Source organism: Sebastes fasciatus, chromosome 24 (genome assembly GCF_043250625.1).
Source record: "Sebastes fasciatus isolate fSebFas1 chromosome 24, fSebFas1.pri, whole genome shotgun sequence".
In the NCBI taxonomy this organism is placed as follows: Eukaryota; Metazoa; Chordata; class Actinopteri; order Perciformes; family Sebastidae; genus Sebastes; species Sebastes fasciatus.
The window spans coordinates 787,674-808,861 of NC_133818.1; the positions used below are offsets into that span (position 1 = coordinate 787,674).

At 46.1% G+C, this 21,188-nt stretch overlaps 1 protein-coding gene across 12 annotated transcripts; it reads right to left on the reverse strand.

Moving 5' to 3' along the window:
- Nucleotides 1-397: 397 nt before the first annotated feature.
- On the reverse strand, nucleotides 398-20,415 carry LOC141762691 (target of Nesh-SH3-like). 12 transcript variants are annotated; one of them, XM_074626673.1, is made up of 24 exons: nucleotides 19,758-20,415; nucleotides 15,972-16,151; nucleotides 13,812-13,880; nucleotides 13,583-13,715; nucleotides 12,824-13,005; nucleotides 12,590-12,642; nucleotides 12,213-12,252; nucleotides 11,818-11,892; nucleotides 11,683-11,739; nucleotides 10,726-10,920; nucleotides 10,436-10,513; nucleotides 9,928-10,074; nucleotides 7,840-7,905; nucleotides 7,243-7,323; nucleotides 6,264-6,329; nucleotides 6,054-6,179; nucleotides 5,821-5,910; nucleotides 4,892-5,101; nucleotides 4,704-4,809; nucleotides 4,463-4,542; nucleotides 3,926-3,955; nucleotides 3,688-3,846; nucleotides 3,478-3,600; nucleotides 398-3,278 (listed from the first exon to the last, which is right to left on the reverse strand). In XM_074626673.1, exons 1-24 carry the CDS (start codon nucleotides 19,846-19,848, stop codon nucleotides 3,163-3,165), a joined length of 2,553 nt encoding a protein of 850 aa, XP_074482774.1. In that variant the 5' UTR covers nucleotides 19,849-20,415; the 3' UTR covers nucleotides 398-3,162. The 12 variants fall into 12 exon arrangements, with proteins under 12 accessions (XP_074482774.1, XP_074482775.1, XP_074482776.1 ...); XM_074626674.1 differs by lacking the exon at nucleotides 11,683-11,739 and having other exon boundaries at nucleotides 19,758-20,414; XM_074626675.1 differs by lacking the exon at nucleotides 7,840-7,905 and having other exon boundaries at nucleotides 19,758-20,412.
- Between the last annotated feature and the right edge of the window lie 773 nt (nucleotides 20,416-21,188).

Here is a 21,188-nt window from a genome sequence, read left to right on the forward strand (position 1 = left end):
GTACCGGTCTGGACGGTATCAGGACCGTATGGTATAAAGGTTGTACCGGTCTGGACGGTATCAGGACCGTATGGTATAAAGGTTGTACCGGTCTGGACGGTATCAGGACCGTATGGTATAAAGGTTGTACCGGTCTGGACGGTATCAGGACCGTATGGTATAAAGGTTGTACCGGTCTGGATGGTATCAGGACCGTATGGTATAAAGGTTGTACCGGTCTGGACGGTATCAGGACCGTATGGTATAAAGGTTGTACCGGTCTGGACGGTATCAGGACCGTATGGTATAAAGGTTGTACCGGTCTGGACGGTATCAGGACCGTATGGTATAAAGTTTGTACCGGTCGGGACGGTATCAGGACCGTATGGTATAAAGGTTGTACCGGTCTGGACGGTATCAGGACCGTATGGTATAAAGTTTGTACCGGTCGGGACGGTATCAGGACCGTATGGTATAAAGGTTGTACCGGTCTGGACGGTATCAGGACCGTATGGTATAAAGGTTGTACCGGTCTGGACGGTATCAGGACCGTATGGTATAAAGGTTGTACCGGTCTGGACGGTATCAGGACCGTATGGTATAAAGGTTGTACCGGTCTGGACGGTATCAGGACCGTATGGTATAAAGGTTGTACTGGTCTGGACGGTATCAGGACCGTATGGTATAAAGGTTGTACCGGTCTGGACGGTATCAGGACTGTATGGTATAAAGGTTGTACCGGTCTGGACGGTATCAGGACCGTATGGTATAAAGGTTGTACCGGTCTGGACGGTATCAGGACCGTATGGTATAAAGGTTGTACTGGTCTGGACGGTATCAGGACCGTATGGTATAAAGGTTGTACTGGTCTGGACGGTATCAGGACCGTATGGTATAAAGGTTGTACCGGTCTGGACGGTATCAGGACCGTATGGTATAAAGGTTGTACCGGTCTGGACGGTATCAGGACCGTATGGTATAAAGGTTGTACCGGGTCTGGACGGTATCAGGACTGTATGGTATAAAGGTTGTACCGGGTCTGCACCGGGTCTGGACCGGATCTGGATGACATCAGGACTGTATGGTATAAAGGTTGTACCGGTCTGGACGGTATCAGGACTGTATGGTATAAAGGTTGTACCGGGTCTGCACCGGGTCTGGACCGGATCTGGATGACATCAGGACTGTATGGTATAAAGGTTGTACCGGTCTGGACGGTATCAGGACCGTGTGGTATAAAGGTTGTACCGGTCTGGACGGTATCAGGACCGTATGGTATAAAGGTTGTACCGGTCTGGACGGTATCAGGACCGTGTGGTATAAAGGTTGTACCGGTCTGGACGGTATCAGGACCGTATGGTATAAAGGTTGTACCGGTCTGGACGGTATCAGGACCGTATGGTATAAAGGTTGTACCGGTCTGGACGGTATCAGGACCGTATGGTATAAAGGTTGTACCGGTCTGGACGGTATCAGGACCGTGTGGTATAAAGGTTGTACCGGTCTGGACGGTATCAGGACCGTGTGGTATAAAGGTTGTACCGGTCTGGACGGTATCAGGACCGTGTGGTATAAAGGTTGTACCGGTCTGGACGGTATCAGGACCGTGTGGTATAAAGGTTGTACCGGTCTGGACGGTATCAGGACCGTGTGGTATAAAGGTTGTACCGGTCTGGACGGTATCAGGACCGTGTGGTATAAAGGTTGTACCGGTCTGGACGGTATCAGGACCGTATGGTATAAAGGTTGTACCGGTCTGGACGGTATCAGGACCGTATGGTATAAAGGTTGTACCGGTCTGGACGGTATCAGGACCGTATGGTATAAAGTTTGTACCGGTCTGGACAGTATCAGGACCGTATGGTATAAAGGTTGTACCGGGTCTGGACGGTATCAGGACCGTATGGTATAAAGGTTGTACTGGTCTGGACAGTATCAGGACCGTATGGTATAAAGGTTGTACCGGTCTGGACGGTATCAGGACCGTATGGTATAAAGGTTGTACCGGTCTGGACGGTATCAGGACCGTATGGTATAAAGGTTGTACCGGTCTGGACAGTATCAGGACCGTATGGTATAAAGGTTGTACCGGTCTGGACAGTATCAGGACCGTATGGTATAAAGGTTGTACCGGTCTGGACGGTATCAGGACCGTATGGTATAAAGGTTGTACCGGGTCTGGACGGTATCAGGACCGTATGGTATAAAGGTTGTACCGGGTCTGGACAGTATCAGGACCGTATGGTATAAAGGTTGTACCGGTCTGGACAGTATCAGGACCGTATGGTATAAAGGTTGTACCGGGTCTGGACGGTATCAGGACCGTATGGTATAAAGGTTGTACCGGGTCTGGACGGTATCAGGACCGTATGGTATAAAGGTTGTACCGGGTCTGGACAGTATCAGGACCGTATGGTATAAAGGTTGTACCGGGTCTGGACGGTATCAGGACCGTATGGTATAAAGGTTGTACCGGGTCTGGACGGTATCAGGACTGTGCAGTATAAATTTATTTTCTTTGAGCTTTGCCGCACCGTTAGCTTCCCGCCCCGCTGCGTATGATTAGGGTGAGGCAAGAATCCCCGGCAGTTATGGTTAGGGTGAGGCAGAAGTTCATCACACATAGCACATATTCTCCACATCCAGCAGAACTTCTACAGGTCGGCTTGTTTACGGTGCTTCATAGCCGCCGGTAGAGGACTGGTTTTACTGGTTTTACTGGTTTTACCGGTCAGCTGCTGGTAATGAATGTCAATCAGGACGGCATCTACTTTTTAAACCTTTTGCTCGACTTGCAAATAAACAGAAATGAGCTGAAAACAAACAAAACGAAAGACCTTTTGATAAATAAGTTATGAAAATAGTATTCCAGGGAGCCAGCTTCCCATTATCTCACACAAAATAAAATATATCTAGCATGTACCCCCCCACACCGCCGAGAGCACCGAACCTCCACCGATCCTCCTCCTCTTCCACCAGTCGGTTGCTTGATAAATAGTAAAGATGAGGCATGTTTGCTATATTTAGAGATGCTCTCTCGGTACTGATTCCCTGACGAGTATGTCCTGTACATGTTTCTACAGCTCTGGGTTACAGGAGGTCCAGAAGATCTTCTGCTGCTGTCGCCGTCCCAGCCTGGGCGACGGTTCCTCTTCTGGGTTCTCAGAGAACGACTCAGTCTGTTCACCATTTCCCGGGGATGGGCGTCCCACACTCGTACCATGAGACGTAGTTGATGTGGGAGTGTCCTCCTATCTGTCCGAAGTGGACCGGCTCCTGACGCACGGCCCTGAAGAAACCTGGACCCGGGACAACAAGATGTAAACCGTGAGAAAGACTTTCTATCAGACTGGTTATAAGTTGTTTTACCGGGTCTGGACGGTATAAGGACTCTATGAAATAAAGGTTTTACCGGGTCTGGACGGTATCAGGACTCTATGAAATAAAGGTTTTACCGGGTCTAGGCGGTATAAGGACTCTATGAAATAAAGGTTTTACCGGGTCTGGGCGGGAGCTGGTCTGCTCGGAGCTGTCGGCCCGTTCTTCCATCCAGGAACGAATCGACGAACTGACAGTGATCCTCACCGAAGCCGGTCTGATCTCCGATGTTGTGGAATTTACCTGCAAGGTGAAACAACCAGAGACGGGTCAGAACCGGGCTCAGGTAAACTCCTACATGAGGTGGGACCGCCGGTAAACGCCACTCACCGTTGAGCGAGTCGCTCAGGTAGATCTTGTACCGGAGCGAGTTGCACAGCTGGACCCCGACGAACTTGCGGTACCAGGTTCTCTTCACGTACTGTTTTCCGTGACAGTCCGAGTACGAGTCCGTCTTAAAGGGGAACTGAGTCCAGATGGCGTCTTTACCTGCAGAGATTATTGATTGATCAGCAGAATGTATTGATCACCATAATGCACCGATGACACTGTGGTTATTTGATCGTACCTGAGACGTTCTCGCTCACTCGAGGATCCGCTGATGAAGGAAGCAAAGACAGTTTTAACATCCTGGAAACAACTTGGTTAAAAAATAATAATTAAAGCTACAAGCAGCAACGAACGGGTTCTACCGGTCTGGACGGTACCAAGACCGTACGGAATAAAGGTTCTACCGGGTCTGGACGGTACCAAGACCGTACGGAATAAAGGTTCTACCGGGTCTGGACGGTATCAAGACCGTACGGAATAAAGGTTCTACCGGGTCTGGACGGTATCAAGACCGTACGGCATAAAGGTTCTACCGGGTCTGGACGGTACCAAGACTGTATGGTATAAAGGTTGTACCGGTCTGGACGGTATCAGGACTGTATGGTATAAAGGTTCTACCGGGTCTGGACCGGGTCTGGACGGTATCAGGACTGTATGGTATAAAGGTTCTACCGGGTCTGGACCGGGTCTGGACGGTATCAGGGTCACCATCGGGCTAAATAACTAAAGGGCGCTCGGAGGGCGCAGACAAACAGACATGCGAGTGATCCTGTACCGGACTCTGTGTTGAAGGACACCGGGTCACTGGGAGGACCTTCACCCAGCTCGTTCTTCGGCTTCACCTTAAACTCGTAACTGTCAACAAACAGAGAAACAAAAAGTAATTCTACTGGAATCTAGAATATGGTCTTTAATTATTTTATAGCAGCTTTAAAACAGAAGAAGAAAACTACTAAGGCCGAGCTTCTGTAGAAAGTAGCTGAAACAGTTTTATTTTGTTTCTGAATCAAGCATACCTGCTCTCCGGTTTGAGGTTCTCCACCGTGGTGTGAGTCTGGTTGGTGGTCAGGACGGAAACCTGCTCGCCGTCGGGTCCCTTAGTGGTGGAGATGACCTCGTACTCTGAAGAGAGGACAAGAAAGTCCGGATCAACAGAGTCCTCAGGTACTACTCTACTAATCTTAAACAGCTCGTGTCTTCGTACCGGTGGTGTCGTTGTCGGTTTTCTCCCAGTCCAGGATGATGAAGGACGGGCATCCCTCCACCGTCACCACGGTGAGGTTGGAGGGAGGAGTCTTGGGCGGAGCCGTCACGTTCGCCCCGCCGGGTTCATCCTCAGGGAAGTAGTTGAGGGAGGAGGTGATGGAGCAAGGCTCATCTGGTTTCTTGCCTATTTGGTAGATGACGTGAGGCGCTGAGGGAGGAAGAGGGGAGCGATTAGTCAGCTGGAGCGAGGCACCAACACTGGTGCAGGGTGCAGGGTGCAGGGTGCAGGGTGCAGGGTTCAGGGTGCAGGGTGCAGGGTGCAGGGTGCAGGGTGCAGGGTTCAGAGTGCAGGGATCAGGGATCAGGGCGCAGGGTTCAGGGAGCAGGATTCAGGGTTCAGGGTGCAGGGTTCAGGGTGCAGGGTTCAGGGTGCAGGGTGCAGGGTTCAGGGAACAGGGTTCAGGGTGCAGGGTGCAGGGTGCAGGGTTCAGGGTGCAGGGTGCAAGGTGCAGGGTTCAGGGTGCAGGGTGCAGGGTGCAGGGTGCAGTGTGCAGGGTGCAGGGTTCAGGGTGCAGGGTGCAGGGTTCAGGGAGCAGGGTGCAGGGAGCAGGGTGCAGGGTTCAGGGTTCAGGGTGCAGGGTGCAGGGTTCAGGGATCAGGGATCAGGGTGCAGGGTGCAGGGTGCAGGGTGCAGGGTGCAGGGTTCAGGGTGCAGGGTGCAAGGTGCAGGGTTCAGGGTGCAGGGTGCAGGGTGCAGGGTGCAGGGTGCAGGGTTCAGGGATCAGGGTGCAGGGTGCAGGGTGCAGGGTGCAGGGTGCAGGGAACAGGGTTCAGGGTGCAGGGTGCAAGGTTCAGGGATCAGGGATCAGGGTTTAGGGTGCAGGGTGCAGGGTTCAGTTGTTCTTGGTGCAGTTGTGTATAACTCACCCACATAACGTGTCTTGCCCAAGGCGTCGACTTCAGAAGCCGGCTTTGGTTTGAACAGGTCCGAGTCCTCCCAGGTTTCCTGCCGACTGGCTGAAGAAAGAAATATAAACAGATTTTAGAAGATAAATTCTGACTTTGCTGCCAAAAGATCACAACTGAATGCTTCACAGGTTGCCGTGTCTCTGGAGGACTAAAGTAAATGTTAGCTGCGATGCTAACGTGAATCTTCCTACCGGTTGTTGTCGGCGCTCCGGTCGTGGTCTGTTTCCGGTCCAGTTTGGTGGGCTTGGCGGTTGCTAGCAGGACTTTGGGTTTCAGGATCGGCAGCTTGTCCGTCTGCTTGAAGTTGTTCAGCTTGTCTGATGGAAAACACGTAAATAAAAAACGTTAAAAGAAACACAGGAGTATCCAGATATCGTCGGTTACCCGTCGACTCGTCTTACCGGTTTCTCCGGGTTTCCCCACCAGGTTTGGTTTCTTGTTGAGCGGTAGGGATCGGACCGGTGATCCTGAAAACAGTAATATCAACCATGATCTTCAGCTGCAGAGGTTGTTTATAATCTATGATCTATAATCTATAATCTATAATCTACTATATGATGAATCCATGAGGGTATAATTAATAAAATAATAATACAACTTTAACTCTGGCTTTACTTCCTGTTTTCTGATCTGCTCTTTTCTTCCCACATGAAGCTGAAAACATGAACAGTCCTGAACAGTCCCGTGTAATTCCTCGAGGTCGTTTCTGTTTTTCTAAAATCCGCCAAAGACTGAAGTCCAGAACCTGCAGCCAATTACCCCCCCCGCCCCCCGCCCGGTTCAAGGAGAAGCCGACATTCTTCACAATCAGCGTCTCGAGTCGCGTCCAAAACTAAATGGAATAACAGCGAAGCCAGAAACATGACAGATGATGAAGTCCTGAAACGTTTCAGCTCGAAACGTGAAACAATAAAGACTCAATCAGCTCCGTGTAAATATGGATGAAGACGCCAGACGGCCTGTAGAGCTTCTATTCTACTCTATTCTATTCTATTCTACTAACATGGAACCGTCATTATATTCTGCTGATTACAGCTCCAGACTGAACCACGTAAATCCTGGGATGATCTTCTCTTTTCACACACAAACAATAAAAAGCAAACATTCTGCTCGCTGCACGCCATGCTGTCTGCTAGCGGTGACAGTTAAATAAACATGTCTGAAGCTCGCCGCGCTCACGACGCTCGCAGTCATGCAGGAAGCAGCGGCATTCAGGCGGTCCGATCCAGGCGGCAGGTTCAGATTACAAACTTCTACTTTGTGAGGTGCTCATAAAGTAACTGACGGCCTCTGGACACGACCAAACCATGCAGCGTCGGCGGCGTGGAGCAACTGAAGCGCCAGGCGTCACGGCGGGAGGCGAGATTCATGCCTTTTTACCATAAAACTGCTCGTCAACGGTGGAACCAGAACGGATAAAATCGTCAGACTTCTTCTGGTTCTCCGGCAAAGAGTTGTTCACTGCAGCAGGAGAGGAACCGCCGTTAAAACTTTATTCTACCAGAAACCTTCATTTCATCTGGATCCCTGCAGCTACTGCAGAACAGGAAGTGTCTAAAACCAATTTTTTAGGTTTTAGGACTCGTTCCTGTGGCGCTCTATCACGGGAAAGTTTAAGGGGAACACGAGAGAGAACTAATAACTGACTAAATGTGTTTGTTTCCTCAGTCCAGCATGCAAAGAGCCCCAGCAGGTCTCAACCACAACCCCCCCCACCACCAACCACCACATGAACACACAGGGACATCATGTTATGTAACCAACTCAAATAATCAAGCTGCAGCTCCGACTTCCTTCTTGATTATTTGAGTCTTTGCCAGCTGCTGAAAACCTGCAGAAGCCAGAGAGACGAGACGAGACATGGACGGACAGACCAACGGATGGACGGTGAAGTATTAATGGATGGAGACAAGAAACACCAGCTTTAGGTGGAGGTGAAGGGGTTAATGATGAAACACAGATCGAGGTCTTGTTTACCCAGTCGAGGTCTGGACCATAAGGCTGGTCTAGGAGGGGAAAGGCCCCGGTGTGGCTGTCCGTTCACTGTGGGGACAAAACCGAGCGTTACGAAGAGAAAAGAAACCAGAACCGACACCAGAACAACCGGACGAGTCCTCAGGGAACACTTACAGACGTTGTGTTCATCAGTTGGTTTTGGTCCTCAGTTTGCCGCCCAAATTAAACTCTAATTCAATGTTCCTACTCAAATGTAAACTGAAGGAATGAGTCTGGTTTAAACCGGACTCGTCTGGTTGTTGAGCCGTGAGGTTCATTCAGCAGGTCGGAGGTCACCGACACAAAGAGTTGAAAATAGACGAGTATCAGTGTAAAGACTAAAGTTCAACCTGTCGGGATTCTCCTTCCTTTGAAATGAAAACAACATTGTAAAGCGTCAAATACAGAACCAGGATCCAATAAAAACCAGAGTCAGCAGCTGGACCTGAACGTCTATCAGGCAGCCGCAACCTGAAGAACTGACCAGTCAACGTTCGACCAATCAGGTTTCATCTGAAACCACCAATGAGATATCTGCAGATATCTGCTGCATTCATTATCTGGGAGGACACCTGAGAACCTGGAGTAAACCCACGCTAACCTGCATGTCTTTAGACTGTGGGAGGAAACCTGAGAACCCGGAGTAAACCCGCGCTAACCTGCATGTCTTTAGATTGTGGGAGGAAACCTGAGAACCTGGAGTAAACCCACACTAACCTGCATGTCTTTAGATTGTGGGAGGAAACCTGAGAACCGGAGTAAACCCACGCTAACCTGCATGTCTTTAGACTGTGGGAGGAAACCGGAGAACCCGGAGTAAACCCACGCTAACCTGCATGTCTTTAGACTGTGGGAGGAAACCTGAGAACCTGGAGTAAACTCAAGCTAACCTGCATGTCTTTAGACTGTGGGAGGAAACCTGAGAACCTGGAGTAAACCCACGCTAACCTGCATGTCTTTAGACTGTGGGAGGAAACCTGAGAACCCGGAGTAAACCCGCGCTAACCTGCATGTCTTTAGATTGTGGGAGGAAACCTGAGAACCTGGAGTAAACCCACACTAACCTGCATGTCTTTAGATTGTGGGAGGAAACCTGAGAACCGGAGTAAACCCACGCTAACCTGCATGTCTTTAGACTGTGGGAGGAAACCGGAGAACCCGGAGTAAACCCACGCTAACCTGCATGTCTTTAGACTGTGGGAGGAAACCTGAGAACCTGGAGTAAACTCAAGCTAACCTGCATGTCTTTAGACTGTGGGAGGAAACCTGAGAACCTGGAGTAAACCCACGCTAACCTGCATGTCTTTAGATTGTGGGAGGAAACCTGAGAACTTGGAGTAAACCCACGCTAACCTGCATGTCTTTAGACTGTGGGAGGAAACCTGAGAACCTGGAGTAAACCCACACTAACCTGCATGTCTTTAGACTGTGGGAGGAAACCTGAGAACCTGGAGTAAACCCACACTAACCTGCATGTCTTTAGACTGTGTTAGGAAACCTGAGAACCTGGAGTAAACCCACACTAACCTGCATGTCTTTAGACTGTGGGAGGAAACCTGAGAACCTGGAGTAAACCCACGCTAACCTGCATGTCTTTAGATTGTGGGAGGAAACCTTAGAACCTGGAGTAAACCCACACTAACCTGCATGTCTTTAGACTGTGGGAGGACACCTGAGAACCTGGAGTAAACTCACGCTAACCTGCATGTCTTTAGACTGTGGGAGGAAACCGGAGAACCCGGAGTAAACCCACGCTAACCTGCATGTCTTTAGATTGTGGGAGGAAACCTGAGAACATGGAGTAAACCCACGCTAACCTGCATGTCTTTAGATTGTGGGAGGAAACCTGAGAACCCGGAATAAACTCACGCTAACCTGCATGTCTTTGGACTGTGGGAGGAAACCTGAGAACCCGGAGTAAACTCATGATAATGATAATTAATTGACGGACCTGTAAAATGAAGAGTTATCGAGCACAAACTAGTAATTTGACGGCTTTTCCTCCGGACACTTCTGTAAAGAGAGTAAATGTAAAACAGTGAAAGCAGAAAGCGGTCCGAGGAGGATTACCCCGGAGGATCCCGGCGGTCGGGGACGAGGCACCGGGTCTAGAGGAGGAGGGGGGAAAGAGGGGGTTTCTGGATGAAGGCCTCGTGGATCTGGCGACCGCGGTCGCTGACGGGTCGTAGAGTCGAGGAGACGGATTTCTGCTCTGACCTAAAAGATCAAAACAGTTTTTTGTTAATATCCGATCTTTATGAAGGTGGCAGTGAAGCGAGCGAGCAGCAGCGCCGAGCGGTGATGTTAGTGATGATGGTTTTACTAATAACGTGATGATGATGATGATGATGGAGTCGCGGTAGCGCTCACAATCTCTGGAAACGACAGTCATTTAAGCTGCTGGTGGGTTTCAATGAGGCAACCATGACTGTGAGATTGTGCGCCGCATGCAGACGTCAGATGGTGGGTGAGCAGCCATCCCTGTGGACAAAGACAGCATCTGGAAGCTCGAAGGAAACAAGATGTCTGCAGATCAACAGCGAGAGCGAGAGGAAGCGTTTCATGAGGTCATTATTACCCCAGCTGTTAGCTTTGGCTCTCTCATTGGCCAGAGCCGACTTCAGCCGCGACGATCCGTCCTGTGATCGGCCGAAAGCTGTGAGGGAAAGAGAAGGTTCAACACAGAGACGATCCACAACCTGTCGGACTGAAGTTCAACTGTCAGATCTGTGATTGTTCGACTGTTTGCAGATGACGCTGTGATGTTCACGGAGGTCAAACCACAAACTGATCGTCACGACTCAACCTCCGTTTTACTAAACGTGGCGATTATTTCACAACAAAGGGAAGTTGGTTGGTGTGAATTACCAGCAGGGTCATGAGGCTTCTCAGGTGCACCGGAAGGCGTCTTAGTAGTCCGCCCCTGAAGCGAGTCGCCATTGGAGGGTAATCTAAAGAGGGGCGTGGTGTCGGCGGGCGGGGCTTTGGTGGGCGGGAGTTGGGGGAGGAGAGGAAGTGGATCCGCTGGTCGGTCGGTGTCGTTTCTAACGGCGTTTCCTTCGTCTGGGGCGAGAGAGCAGAGAGGTACCGTGGTCATGGGAACTGATCGGTTGTCTGGATGGTTGATTATCTAGTAGAAACCCAGCTCTACTCCAAACAGAAGATCAGTCCCACGATCAGGTCCCTCAGAGAAATACAGAGAAGTCCAGAAGACGGTGTTCTTGTGACGAGACAGACAAGAAGTAGACAAGACAGACGGGAAGTAGACGAGACAGACAGGAAGTAGACGAGACAAACAGGAAGTAGACGAGACAAACAGGAAGTAGACGAGACAAACGGGAAGTAGACGAGACGAGTTTGCAGAACGACTTGTGTTGTTTTTCCCCAGCGGGAAAATCCAACAACGTCTGCGTCTGAACTGATCGACATGCAGACTGAACATCAAGAATTCATAAAGACAGACACATGCACAGATATGTATACATATATCTACATAGATATCTATCTCTACATAGAGATAGATATCTATGTAGATAGATAGATAGATAGATAGATAGATATATTTGAGGCTGAAAGAAGAAAAGCAGAAGAAGAAAACGTCTTCAGGATGTTGAAGCGCTGCTAGCAACGCGTCAAAGTAAACTTACTCGTACCTTCAGTGACATCACCTCCACGCCTCGCATCGACTTTCTGAACCGTGCTCAAGTCATGCTAACATGCTAACAGCTCCCCCCCCCCCCCCCCCCCTCCCCTCCCAGGTGCATCATGGGCTCAGCCAGAGACAGGAAGCTGGAGAATTAACAAAATAAAAGTCTTTCTTGTTACCGAGTGACACCGCGGAGCCGGCCGGCGGGAACGTTTCCTGGCGGCTCTCGGGCGGCGCTGCAGGAAGTGACATGTTTACAGGAAATGAATGTCAAAATAAAAGCGGTGAAAGTGGAAACAGGAAGTGATAATCACCGAAGGAAGTGCGAGGAGCTCCGGGGAACGCCGAGTGTTTGAGCAGAGGAGGAAGTCGAGTCCTGTTGTGAAGAGCTGCAACACAGAAACACCACAGGAAGTCAAACTATAAATATAAACTCCATATATACATATACTGTATATATATATATATATATACAGTAGATATATATATAGAGAGAGCGGTGTATTGATCCTAAGAACAGAGGGAGGGTTGACAGCGTTCCAGTGAGCTGTATTGTGTTTGTAACCAGTCTGAACATGAAAGCTGTTTTAACGACGTGTGAACTGATTTAATTAAACGGATTCCTCCGACAACGTGAAGCAGAAACAACGAGACGCCGCCTCAACACGTAGATATGATATGATATTAAAGGATATAAAGCTGATCTCACCTGGACGAGGAGGGAACAGAACGTGAGGACCGAGAGGCTTCTGGAAAACATCACACATTCAAACCCTTTAATAGAACTTCAGAGAACACTACAAGTCCCAGAATGCACTGCTGCCAACCAGACGGCTACATATACAACATCAGGTGATGGTGTTAGGGTTATCATATATAATATATAAAACATAAAATATAATATATAAAATATAAAACATAATATATAAAACATAAAATATATAATATATAAAATATAAAATATATAAAATAAAATATATAAAATATAAAACATAATATATAATATATAATATATAATATATAATATATAAAATATAATATATAATATATAGTGACAGGTTATATAGAGTAATAATAAGTAGGTACCAGCGTCTTGGTGAGAGGATTCCGCAGCTTGAACGGTTTCTGACTGTTTTTATCTGAGAAACACAGAAAACGTTGATGAAGATCAGAGAAGCAGCAGAAAGCTCTAACGCTATGCCTATATATACGTATATATCTATACGTATATATCTATACGTATAGATATATACGTATAGATGCGTATATATACGTATCTATATATAGGTATATATGAAACCAAGACGGCGTCCTCCTTACTGGCCATGTTGGTGTTGTGGATGGTGGGTTTGCTCCAGATGCCGCTGCGGTCGTCCTTGTTGGAGCGGACGCCGAACTCGTACGGCGTGTTGGGCTTCAGGTTGTCGACCACGGTGTCGCTGGTCGGGCAGGTCTGATAGATCCACTTCCTGTTCCTCTCCCTGTAGCGGATGGTGTAGAACCTGAGGACAACGTCAACGTTAGAGTTAGAGGAGGAAGAGGAAGTAGGTCTGATAGATCCACTTCTTATGACATCATAACATCTGAAGTTACGTGACTGAAGTACGGAAGTTACGTGACAGAAGCGACGCCGTTAGCTTTAGGAAAAGGTCGCGTTTGGGTTCAAATAACATGACAGTGATCACTACTGTGACATCATCGGTGATCACTACTGTGACATCATCGGTGATCACTACTGTGACATCATCGGTGATCACTACTGTGACATCATCGGCGATTACTACGGTGACATCATCAGCAATTACTACGGTGACATCATCAGCGATCACTACGATGACATCATCAGCGATCACTACGGTGACATCATCAGCGATCACTACGGTGACATCATCAGCGATCACTACGGTGACATCATCAGCGATCACTACGGTGACATCATCAGCGATCACTACGGTGACATCATCAGCGATCACTACGGTGACATCATCAGCGATCACTACGATGACATCATCAGCGATCACTACGGTGACATCATCAGCGATCACTACGGTGACATCATCAGCAGCGTTGGGCGCTCACCCGTCCTCCAGACACTCGTTCATGATGTTGCCGGCGTACGGCGTCTTCAGGTCGTTCCCCCAGGACAGCAGCACCGCCGTCGGGCTGACGGAGCCGATCGCCAGGTGGAGCGGCGTCTCCAGGTTCACCTTCCCTGAGGAGGGACGGAGGAGGACGCAGTGAGGACGCAGTGAGACATCACGCTTCCTGTTTATCAACCACAACACAGGAAGTCAACGGCGTACCGTACCTGTGCAGTGCTTCTTCACGTCGTTCACCGGGATCGGCTGGACGACCACCAGGTACTTGGGCTCGGCGTCTGGAGGTCAAAGGTCAGAGAAAGACGTCAGACGTGGTTTTATATAGAATATTAAAACATAAAAGTAGAATATTAAAACTTGACGGAGTGATTCCTCTGTTCTCTCATTAGATCTTTGTTTTCATTGTGATATCTGTGGTGTTAAGAGGAAGCTGATCTCTCTGTGGACCTGAGAGGTTCCTTCACCTCCTTGTTCTCTAACAGGTAGAAACATGCCCCCCCCCCCCTCCAGCCCTGATGACCTCATCAATCACCTGTAAACATCTGTAAACATCTGGAAGCAGCGCAGAGCCGCTGTTTGTCTCAGATAATCCTGCATTCTTTCTCTCTCTGTCTTGTTGGGAGATTAATCATCTGCTTTTGTCCTGAAGGTTCAACAGTTTGGATTTGAATGAGTTCAAACACGACATCAAACAATAAACATGAACTCTCCTTGAGACGCGTTTCAGAACGGTTTGGTGCTCCTCCTCTCGTTACCTCGGAAGACTTTCTGATGAAGCTGAAGAGACTTTACCTCCAGACGCTGAGTCTAAACATCTTTACCTCCAGACGCTGAGTCTAAACATCCATAATGCAGCTGGAGTTTGTTGGACAGATCAACAACAACTCAAACGTCTCCTGAATCTTTATGTTAATAATCGTGGTGCGTTCAAGTGCTTCTCTCTGATGCAGGACGTTTCTTAGATATCATATTATAATTATATTATTATAATAAAGCGTGTCCTTTTATTGAGTGTGAAGCAGCTGGATTTAAAGAGTGGGCGTCCTTGCTGAGCTGCTGATGGACGGATCTCTACGGAGGCTTTTAACCAGGAACGTAAACACTAAGCCCCCCCCCCCGCCCCCCCACACACACACACACACTTTGATTGACAGGTGACCTCGGGGCAGGAAAAGCAGCGACGAGAGACGAGAGATGGAAAAGTCTCCCAGTGGAGCTCCGAAACTAAACTGTTTATACCTCTAATTTACCACAGACAGTAAACACCACGTCCACCAAACTCCAGCTAGAATACGGACGTTTAAACACCAACGTTCCTCCAACGTTCCTCCAACATTCCTCCAATGTTCCTCCAATGTTCCTCAAACGTTCCTCCAACGTTCCTCCAACGTTCCTCAAATGTTCCTCCAACGTTCCTCCAATGTTCCTCCAATGTTCCTCCAACGTTCCTCCAACGTTCCTCCAATGTTCCTCCAACGTTCCTCCAATGTTCCTCCAATGTTCCACCAATATTCCTCCAATGTTCCCTCAATGTTCCTCTAATGTTCCTCCAACGTTCCTCCAACGTTCCTCCAATGTTCCTCCAATGTTCCTCCAATGTTCCTCCAACGTTCCTCCAACATTCCTCCAACGTTCCTCCAACATTCCTCCAATGTTCCTCCAACGTTCCTCCAACGGTCCTCCAATGTTCCTCCAACGTTCCACCACCTTCATCAGGACCAAGTGAAGCTCTCAGTCGATACCATTTAAAGAAAAGAAATATTAGGATAATGATAATGACCTGTAAATATTGATCTGTCCACCAAACTCCAGCCAGATGTTTGGGATGTTTTGACTCAACATCTGGACTAAAGTCTCTTCAGCTTCATCAGAAAGAATTAAAAGGTTTCCAGAAGAACGCCACCAAACACCAGCTAACATGTTGATGTTTTTAGAGCCCGTCTGAGACAGGAAACCAGCTGAACACCAGAACCTGTAAAACACCTGTTCTCAACATCTGGTGTTGTTATTGATGCTGCTCCTAACCTCTGACCTCTGACCCCTGACATGTTTCACACGTCTCCACCTGACTCCGGCTAAACTCTGAGGCGTTTTGACCTGAAGACTGAAGACGAAGTCAAAGTGTCTCCGAGTTCATCAGGACGAAGACGAACGAGACGTCTCACAGTTTTATAATTAAAACTATAGATCAGGCTGCTGAGAGGTACGGAGGCCCAGAGACGACACCAATAATGTACGGAGGCCCAGAGACGACACCAATAATGTACGGAGGCCCAGAGACAACACTAATAAACTACAACATGACTGTGAAACTTCTGAGACTTCCCGTCCCCTGTCCCCCGTCCCCGTCCCCCGTCCCCCCGTCTTACCCATCTCGGTCTCGTAGGGCCGTCCGTCCTCGGGCAGCTGGATGAACTGTCTGGAGAAGACACTGCTGCCGTAGCCAAGAATATAACCCTCCAGCTTCACATCCGGACTCGGACGGACAAACTTCATCACGATGGTGTCGCCGGTGGCGTTGATCCGGACCTTCATGTTCTGACGCCGCACTGAGGACCAGAAGAAGAAGAAGAAGAAGAAGAAGAAGATGAAGAAGAAGAAGAAGAAGAAGAAGAAGAATTATTGTCTTCTCAAGACCAGAACATCAGATATCAGATAATATCAGCCCATCGGAATATTTACAAGCTTTATTAGCAAATACTTGCTGCACATCTGGATCCAGATGTGCATCAGCGTATACGGAGTAGTAATACTGATAAAGGTGTTAAACGAGGCGACGTGTTCCTTTAACTGATGAATGAACCGACGTGTTTCTGCTGCTGAACGTCGTTGTTGTTTCAGCCGACTGACTCCGAGGCGCCTCGAGGTGCCGTGAAACAATCATCTGTAATTACACGTTGAGCTGCAGCGCCGCACCAGACTCCATTCATCTTTTACACGCTTTACAGGGATGTTTGTTCAGAGGATCAGTCGGACGAGTCCAGTCCTGCAGCTCATTCCTGCACACAGTATATAAAACCTCCAACTACTACTGAACAGTACACACAGAGTACACACTTTATACCACCACCCACCAGAGGACAAGAAATACCACAAAGAACCAACAAGAACTACATCAAGAATAAAAAACTAAGACTAAATACCATCAAAGTACTACAAGAAACTACCACAGACGCCCAAAGTTAGTACACAAAGTACCACAAACAACCATAGTGTACAATAAAGTACAATAAAGTATCACAAACAACCATAGTGTACAATAAAGTACAATAAAGTACAATAAAGTACAATAAAGTACCACAAACAACCATAGTGTACAATAAAGTACAATAAAGTACAATAAAGCACCACAAACAACCATAGTGTACAATAAAGTACAATAAAGTACAATAAAGTACCACAAACAACCATAGTGTACAATAAAGTACAATAAAGTACAACAAACAACAGTAGTGTACAATAAAGTACACAAAGTATCACAAACAATTATAGTGTACAATAAAGTACAATAAAGTACCACAAACAACTATAGTGTACAATAAAGTACACAAAGTACCACAAACAACTATAGTGTACAATAAAGTACAATAAAGTACCACAAACAACCATAGTGTACAATAAAGTACCACAAACAACTATAGTGTACAATAAAGTACACAAAGTACCACAAACAACTATAGTGTACAATAAAGTACAATAAAGTACCACAAACAACCATAGTGTACAATAAAGTACAATAAAGTACCAGAAACAACCATAGTGTACAATAAAGTACAATAAAGTACCGCAAACAACTATAGTGTACAATAAAGTACAATAAAGTACAATAAAGTACCACAAACAACCATAGTGTACAATAAAGTACAATAAAGTACAATAAAGTACCAGAAACAACCATAGTGTACAATAAAGTACAATAAAGTACAATAAAGTACCACAAACAACCATAGTGTGCGATAAAGTATAATAAACTATGGTGTACAATAAAGTACAATAAAGTACCACAAACAACTATAGTGTACAATAAAGTACCACAAACAACTATAGTGTACAATAAAGTACAATAAAGTACCACAAACAACTATAGTGTACAATAAAGTACCACAAACAACTATAGTGTATAATAAAGTACAATAAAGTACCACAAACAACTATAGTGTACAATAAAGTACAATAAAGTACAACAAACAACTATAGTGTACAATAAAGTACCACAAACAACTATAGTGTACAATAAAGTACAATAAAGTACCACAAACAACTATAGTGTATAATAAAGTACAATAAAGTACCACAAACAACTATAGTGTACAATAAAGTACAATAAAGTACAACAAACAACTATAGTGTACAATAAAGTACCACAAACAACTATAGTGTACAATAAAGTACAATAAAGTACCACAAACAACTATAGTGTACAATAAAGTACAATAAAGTACAACAAACAACTATAGTGTACAATAAAGTACAATAAAGTACCACAAACAACTATAGTGTACAATAAAGTACCACAAACAACTATAGTGTACAATAAAGTACAATAAAGTACCACAAACAACTATAGTGTACAATAAAGTACCACAAACAACTATAGTGTATAATAAAGTACAATAAAGTACAACAAACAACTATAGTGTACAATAAAGTACAATAAAGTACCACAAACAACTATAGTGTACAATAAAGTACAATAAAGTACCACAAACAACTATAGTGTACAATAAAGTACAATAAAGTACCACAAACAACTATAGTGTACAATAAAGTACAATAAAGTACCACAAACAACTATAGTGTACAATAAAGTACAATAAATACCACAAACAACTATAGTGTACAATAAAGTACAATAAATACCACAAACAACTATAGTGTACAATAAAGTACAATAATGTACCACAAACAACCATAGTGTACAATAAAGTACAATAAAGTACAACTAAGATGTTCATGTGTACGATGAAGACATCAGAGTACACAGTTAAGTATCATGAACTACTACAGGAGGTTATTGAAGTATTAATGAAATATGAATGAAGTATTAATGAAGTATTATTGACGGATTAAACTGCAGACTTTAAAAATGAACAATAAACGAATGGAGTTTGGTTGAAGGTTAAATCAGGATTTATAAACGTGTTCTTCTGTTTGACTGTTAGTTTAGAGCATTAATGAAATGTTTTGGTGACTCCTGAGCTTCCGTATAACTCTCTCTCTCTGTGTTGTTGTTGTTGGCGGTCCGCCGCCGCTGAGGTCATCGTCTCCTCGCCGCCTCCTCAGACCACCGCGGCGCTCTGCACGATCGTTCTATCGTCTTACAGAACTTCTTTAATCGTTCAATGAGGCGGAAACATCAGGTTATATCATCAAGTAGCACCCCCCACTAACCTCCCCCCCCACACACACACACACACACACACCCCCACGCCTACGGCGAGCGTCACACCTGTCTGCATGACTCATCGCACCACGCCAAAATCACCTCAACGTGCAGCAAAAACGCACCAGAACTGCATTAAAAAAAATACAAAATCACTACAACCTGCAGAAAAAATGCAGAAAAAATGCACCAAAACTCCAAAACTGCATGCAAAAAAAAAATCAGGTTTCTGCCGTGTCAACCTGCAACACCTCATTACAGACAGGTACGGAGGATCAAACACGTCAAAAATAGTCCACTTTAATACTAAAGTATCTTCTCGTGATTGTTTTAGACAAAATCACCTGCAGATATAAAAAGTACATGAGAAGAAAAGTAAGAAGTTTTACCAGATACATTTATGATTCCAACATTTAACGAACTTCTCTACATCTCAGGACTGGTTTCAGTTTACTGCCGTAAAACACAGAACAAAAGATGCATTTAGTGACGTTTTATCACAACCAGAGTCCAGATGTCCCGTTGTCTTCCACACATTTACTATTATTATAATAATTATTATTAATATTGTGACTGACCTCTACTCCGGTAATTATTATCATTATTAATATTATTATTATTATAATGATAATAATAATAATTATTATTATTATTAATATTATTATTATTAGTAGTATTATTATTGTGACTGACCTCTGCTCTGGTGATTATTATTATTATTATTATTATTATTATTAATATTATTATTATTAATATTAATATTGTGACTGACCTCTGCTCCGGTGATGAGCCGGGACTCCGTTGAGTAGAGTCGTCCCTCCCAGCAGTAACAGGAGGACTCGGAGGAGAGCGACGTCCGCCATAACCTCTCAGAGCTCCAGGAGGATGAGGATGAAGAGGAGGATGATGATGAAGAGGAGGATGAGGATGAGAAGGAGGATGATGAAGAGGAGGAGGATGATGAAGAGGAGGATGAGGATGAAGAGGAGCGACCAGAAGCTGGACAACTTCACTAAGCTCTCCTGCAGTCTTAGGACTTGTTCAGCTGGTGGATGTCCTCGCTGTGGAGGACGACCGGAGAGACGCCTCCATCTATAGGCTGGGGGGGGCGTGGCCTGGACGACATCATCACCTTCCTCTCTACTGTACCCCCTCCTCCTCCTCTTCCTCCTCCTCCTGCTCCTCCTCTTCATCAGTGCTGTTTTCCAGAGGGGGTTCTGGCTGCTTGACAGCTGTTATAGTTCCTCCAGATGTTGCCAGCAGCAGCAGCTGAGGAGGAAACATGAAGAGAACAAGAACACTCTTTAATCACTACCAGTTACTACACTTTTAATGGGACAGTGAACACATCACGTTTTGTGTCTCTTTGTGGTTGTTTTGCGTCTCTTTGTGGTTGTTTTGCGTCTCTTTGTAGTTGCTTTGCATCTTTGTGGTCGCCTTATGTCTCTTTGTGGTCGCTTTGTGTCTCTTTGTGGTCATTTTGTGTCTCTTTGTGGTCGCTTTGCATCTTTGTGTTCGCTTTGTAGTTGCTTTGCATCTTTGTGGTCGTTTTGTGTCTCTTTCTATTCATTTTGTGTCTCTTTGTGGTCGCTTTGTGTCTCTTTGTGGTTGCTTGGTGTGTCTTTGTGGTCGCTTTGCATCTTAATGGTCAACTTGTAGTTGCTTTGCATCTTTGTGGTCACCTTGTGTCTCTTTGTGGTCGCTTTGCGTCTCTTTGTGGTCGCCTTGCGTCTCTTTGTGGCCGCTTTGCGTCTCTTTGTGGTCGCTTTGCGTCTCTTTGTGGTCGCTTTGTGTCTCTTTGTGGTCGTTTTACGTCTCTTTGTGGTCGCTTTGTGTCTCTTTGTGGTCGTTTTGTGTCTCTTTGTGGTCACTTTGTGTCTCTTTGTGGTCGCTTTGTGTATCTTTGTGGTCACTTTGTGTCTCTTTGTGGTCGCTTTGCATCTCTTTGTGGTCGCTTTGTTTCTCTTTGTGGTCGTTTTGTGTCTCTTTGTGGTCACTTTGTCTCTTTGTGGTCACTTTGCGTCTCTTTGTGGTCGCTTTGTGTCTCTTTGTGGTCATTTTGTGTCTCTGTGGTCATTTTGTCTCTTTGTGGTCACCTTGCGTCTCTTTGTGGTCACTTAGTCTCTTTGTGGTCACTTTGTGTCTCTTTGTGGTCGCTTTGTGTCTCTTTGTGGTCGCTTTGTGTCTCTTTGTGGTCACTTTG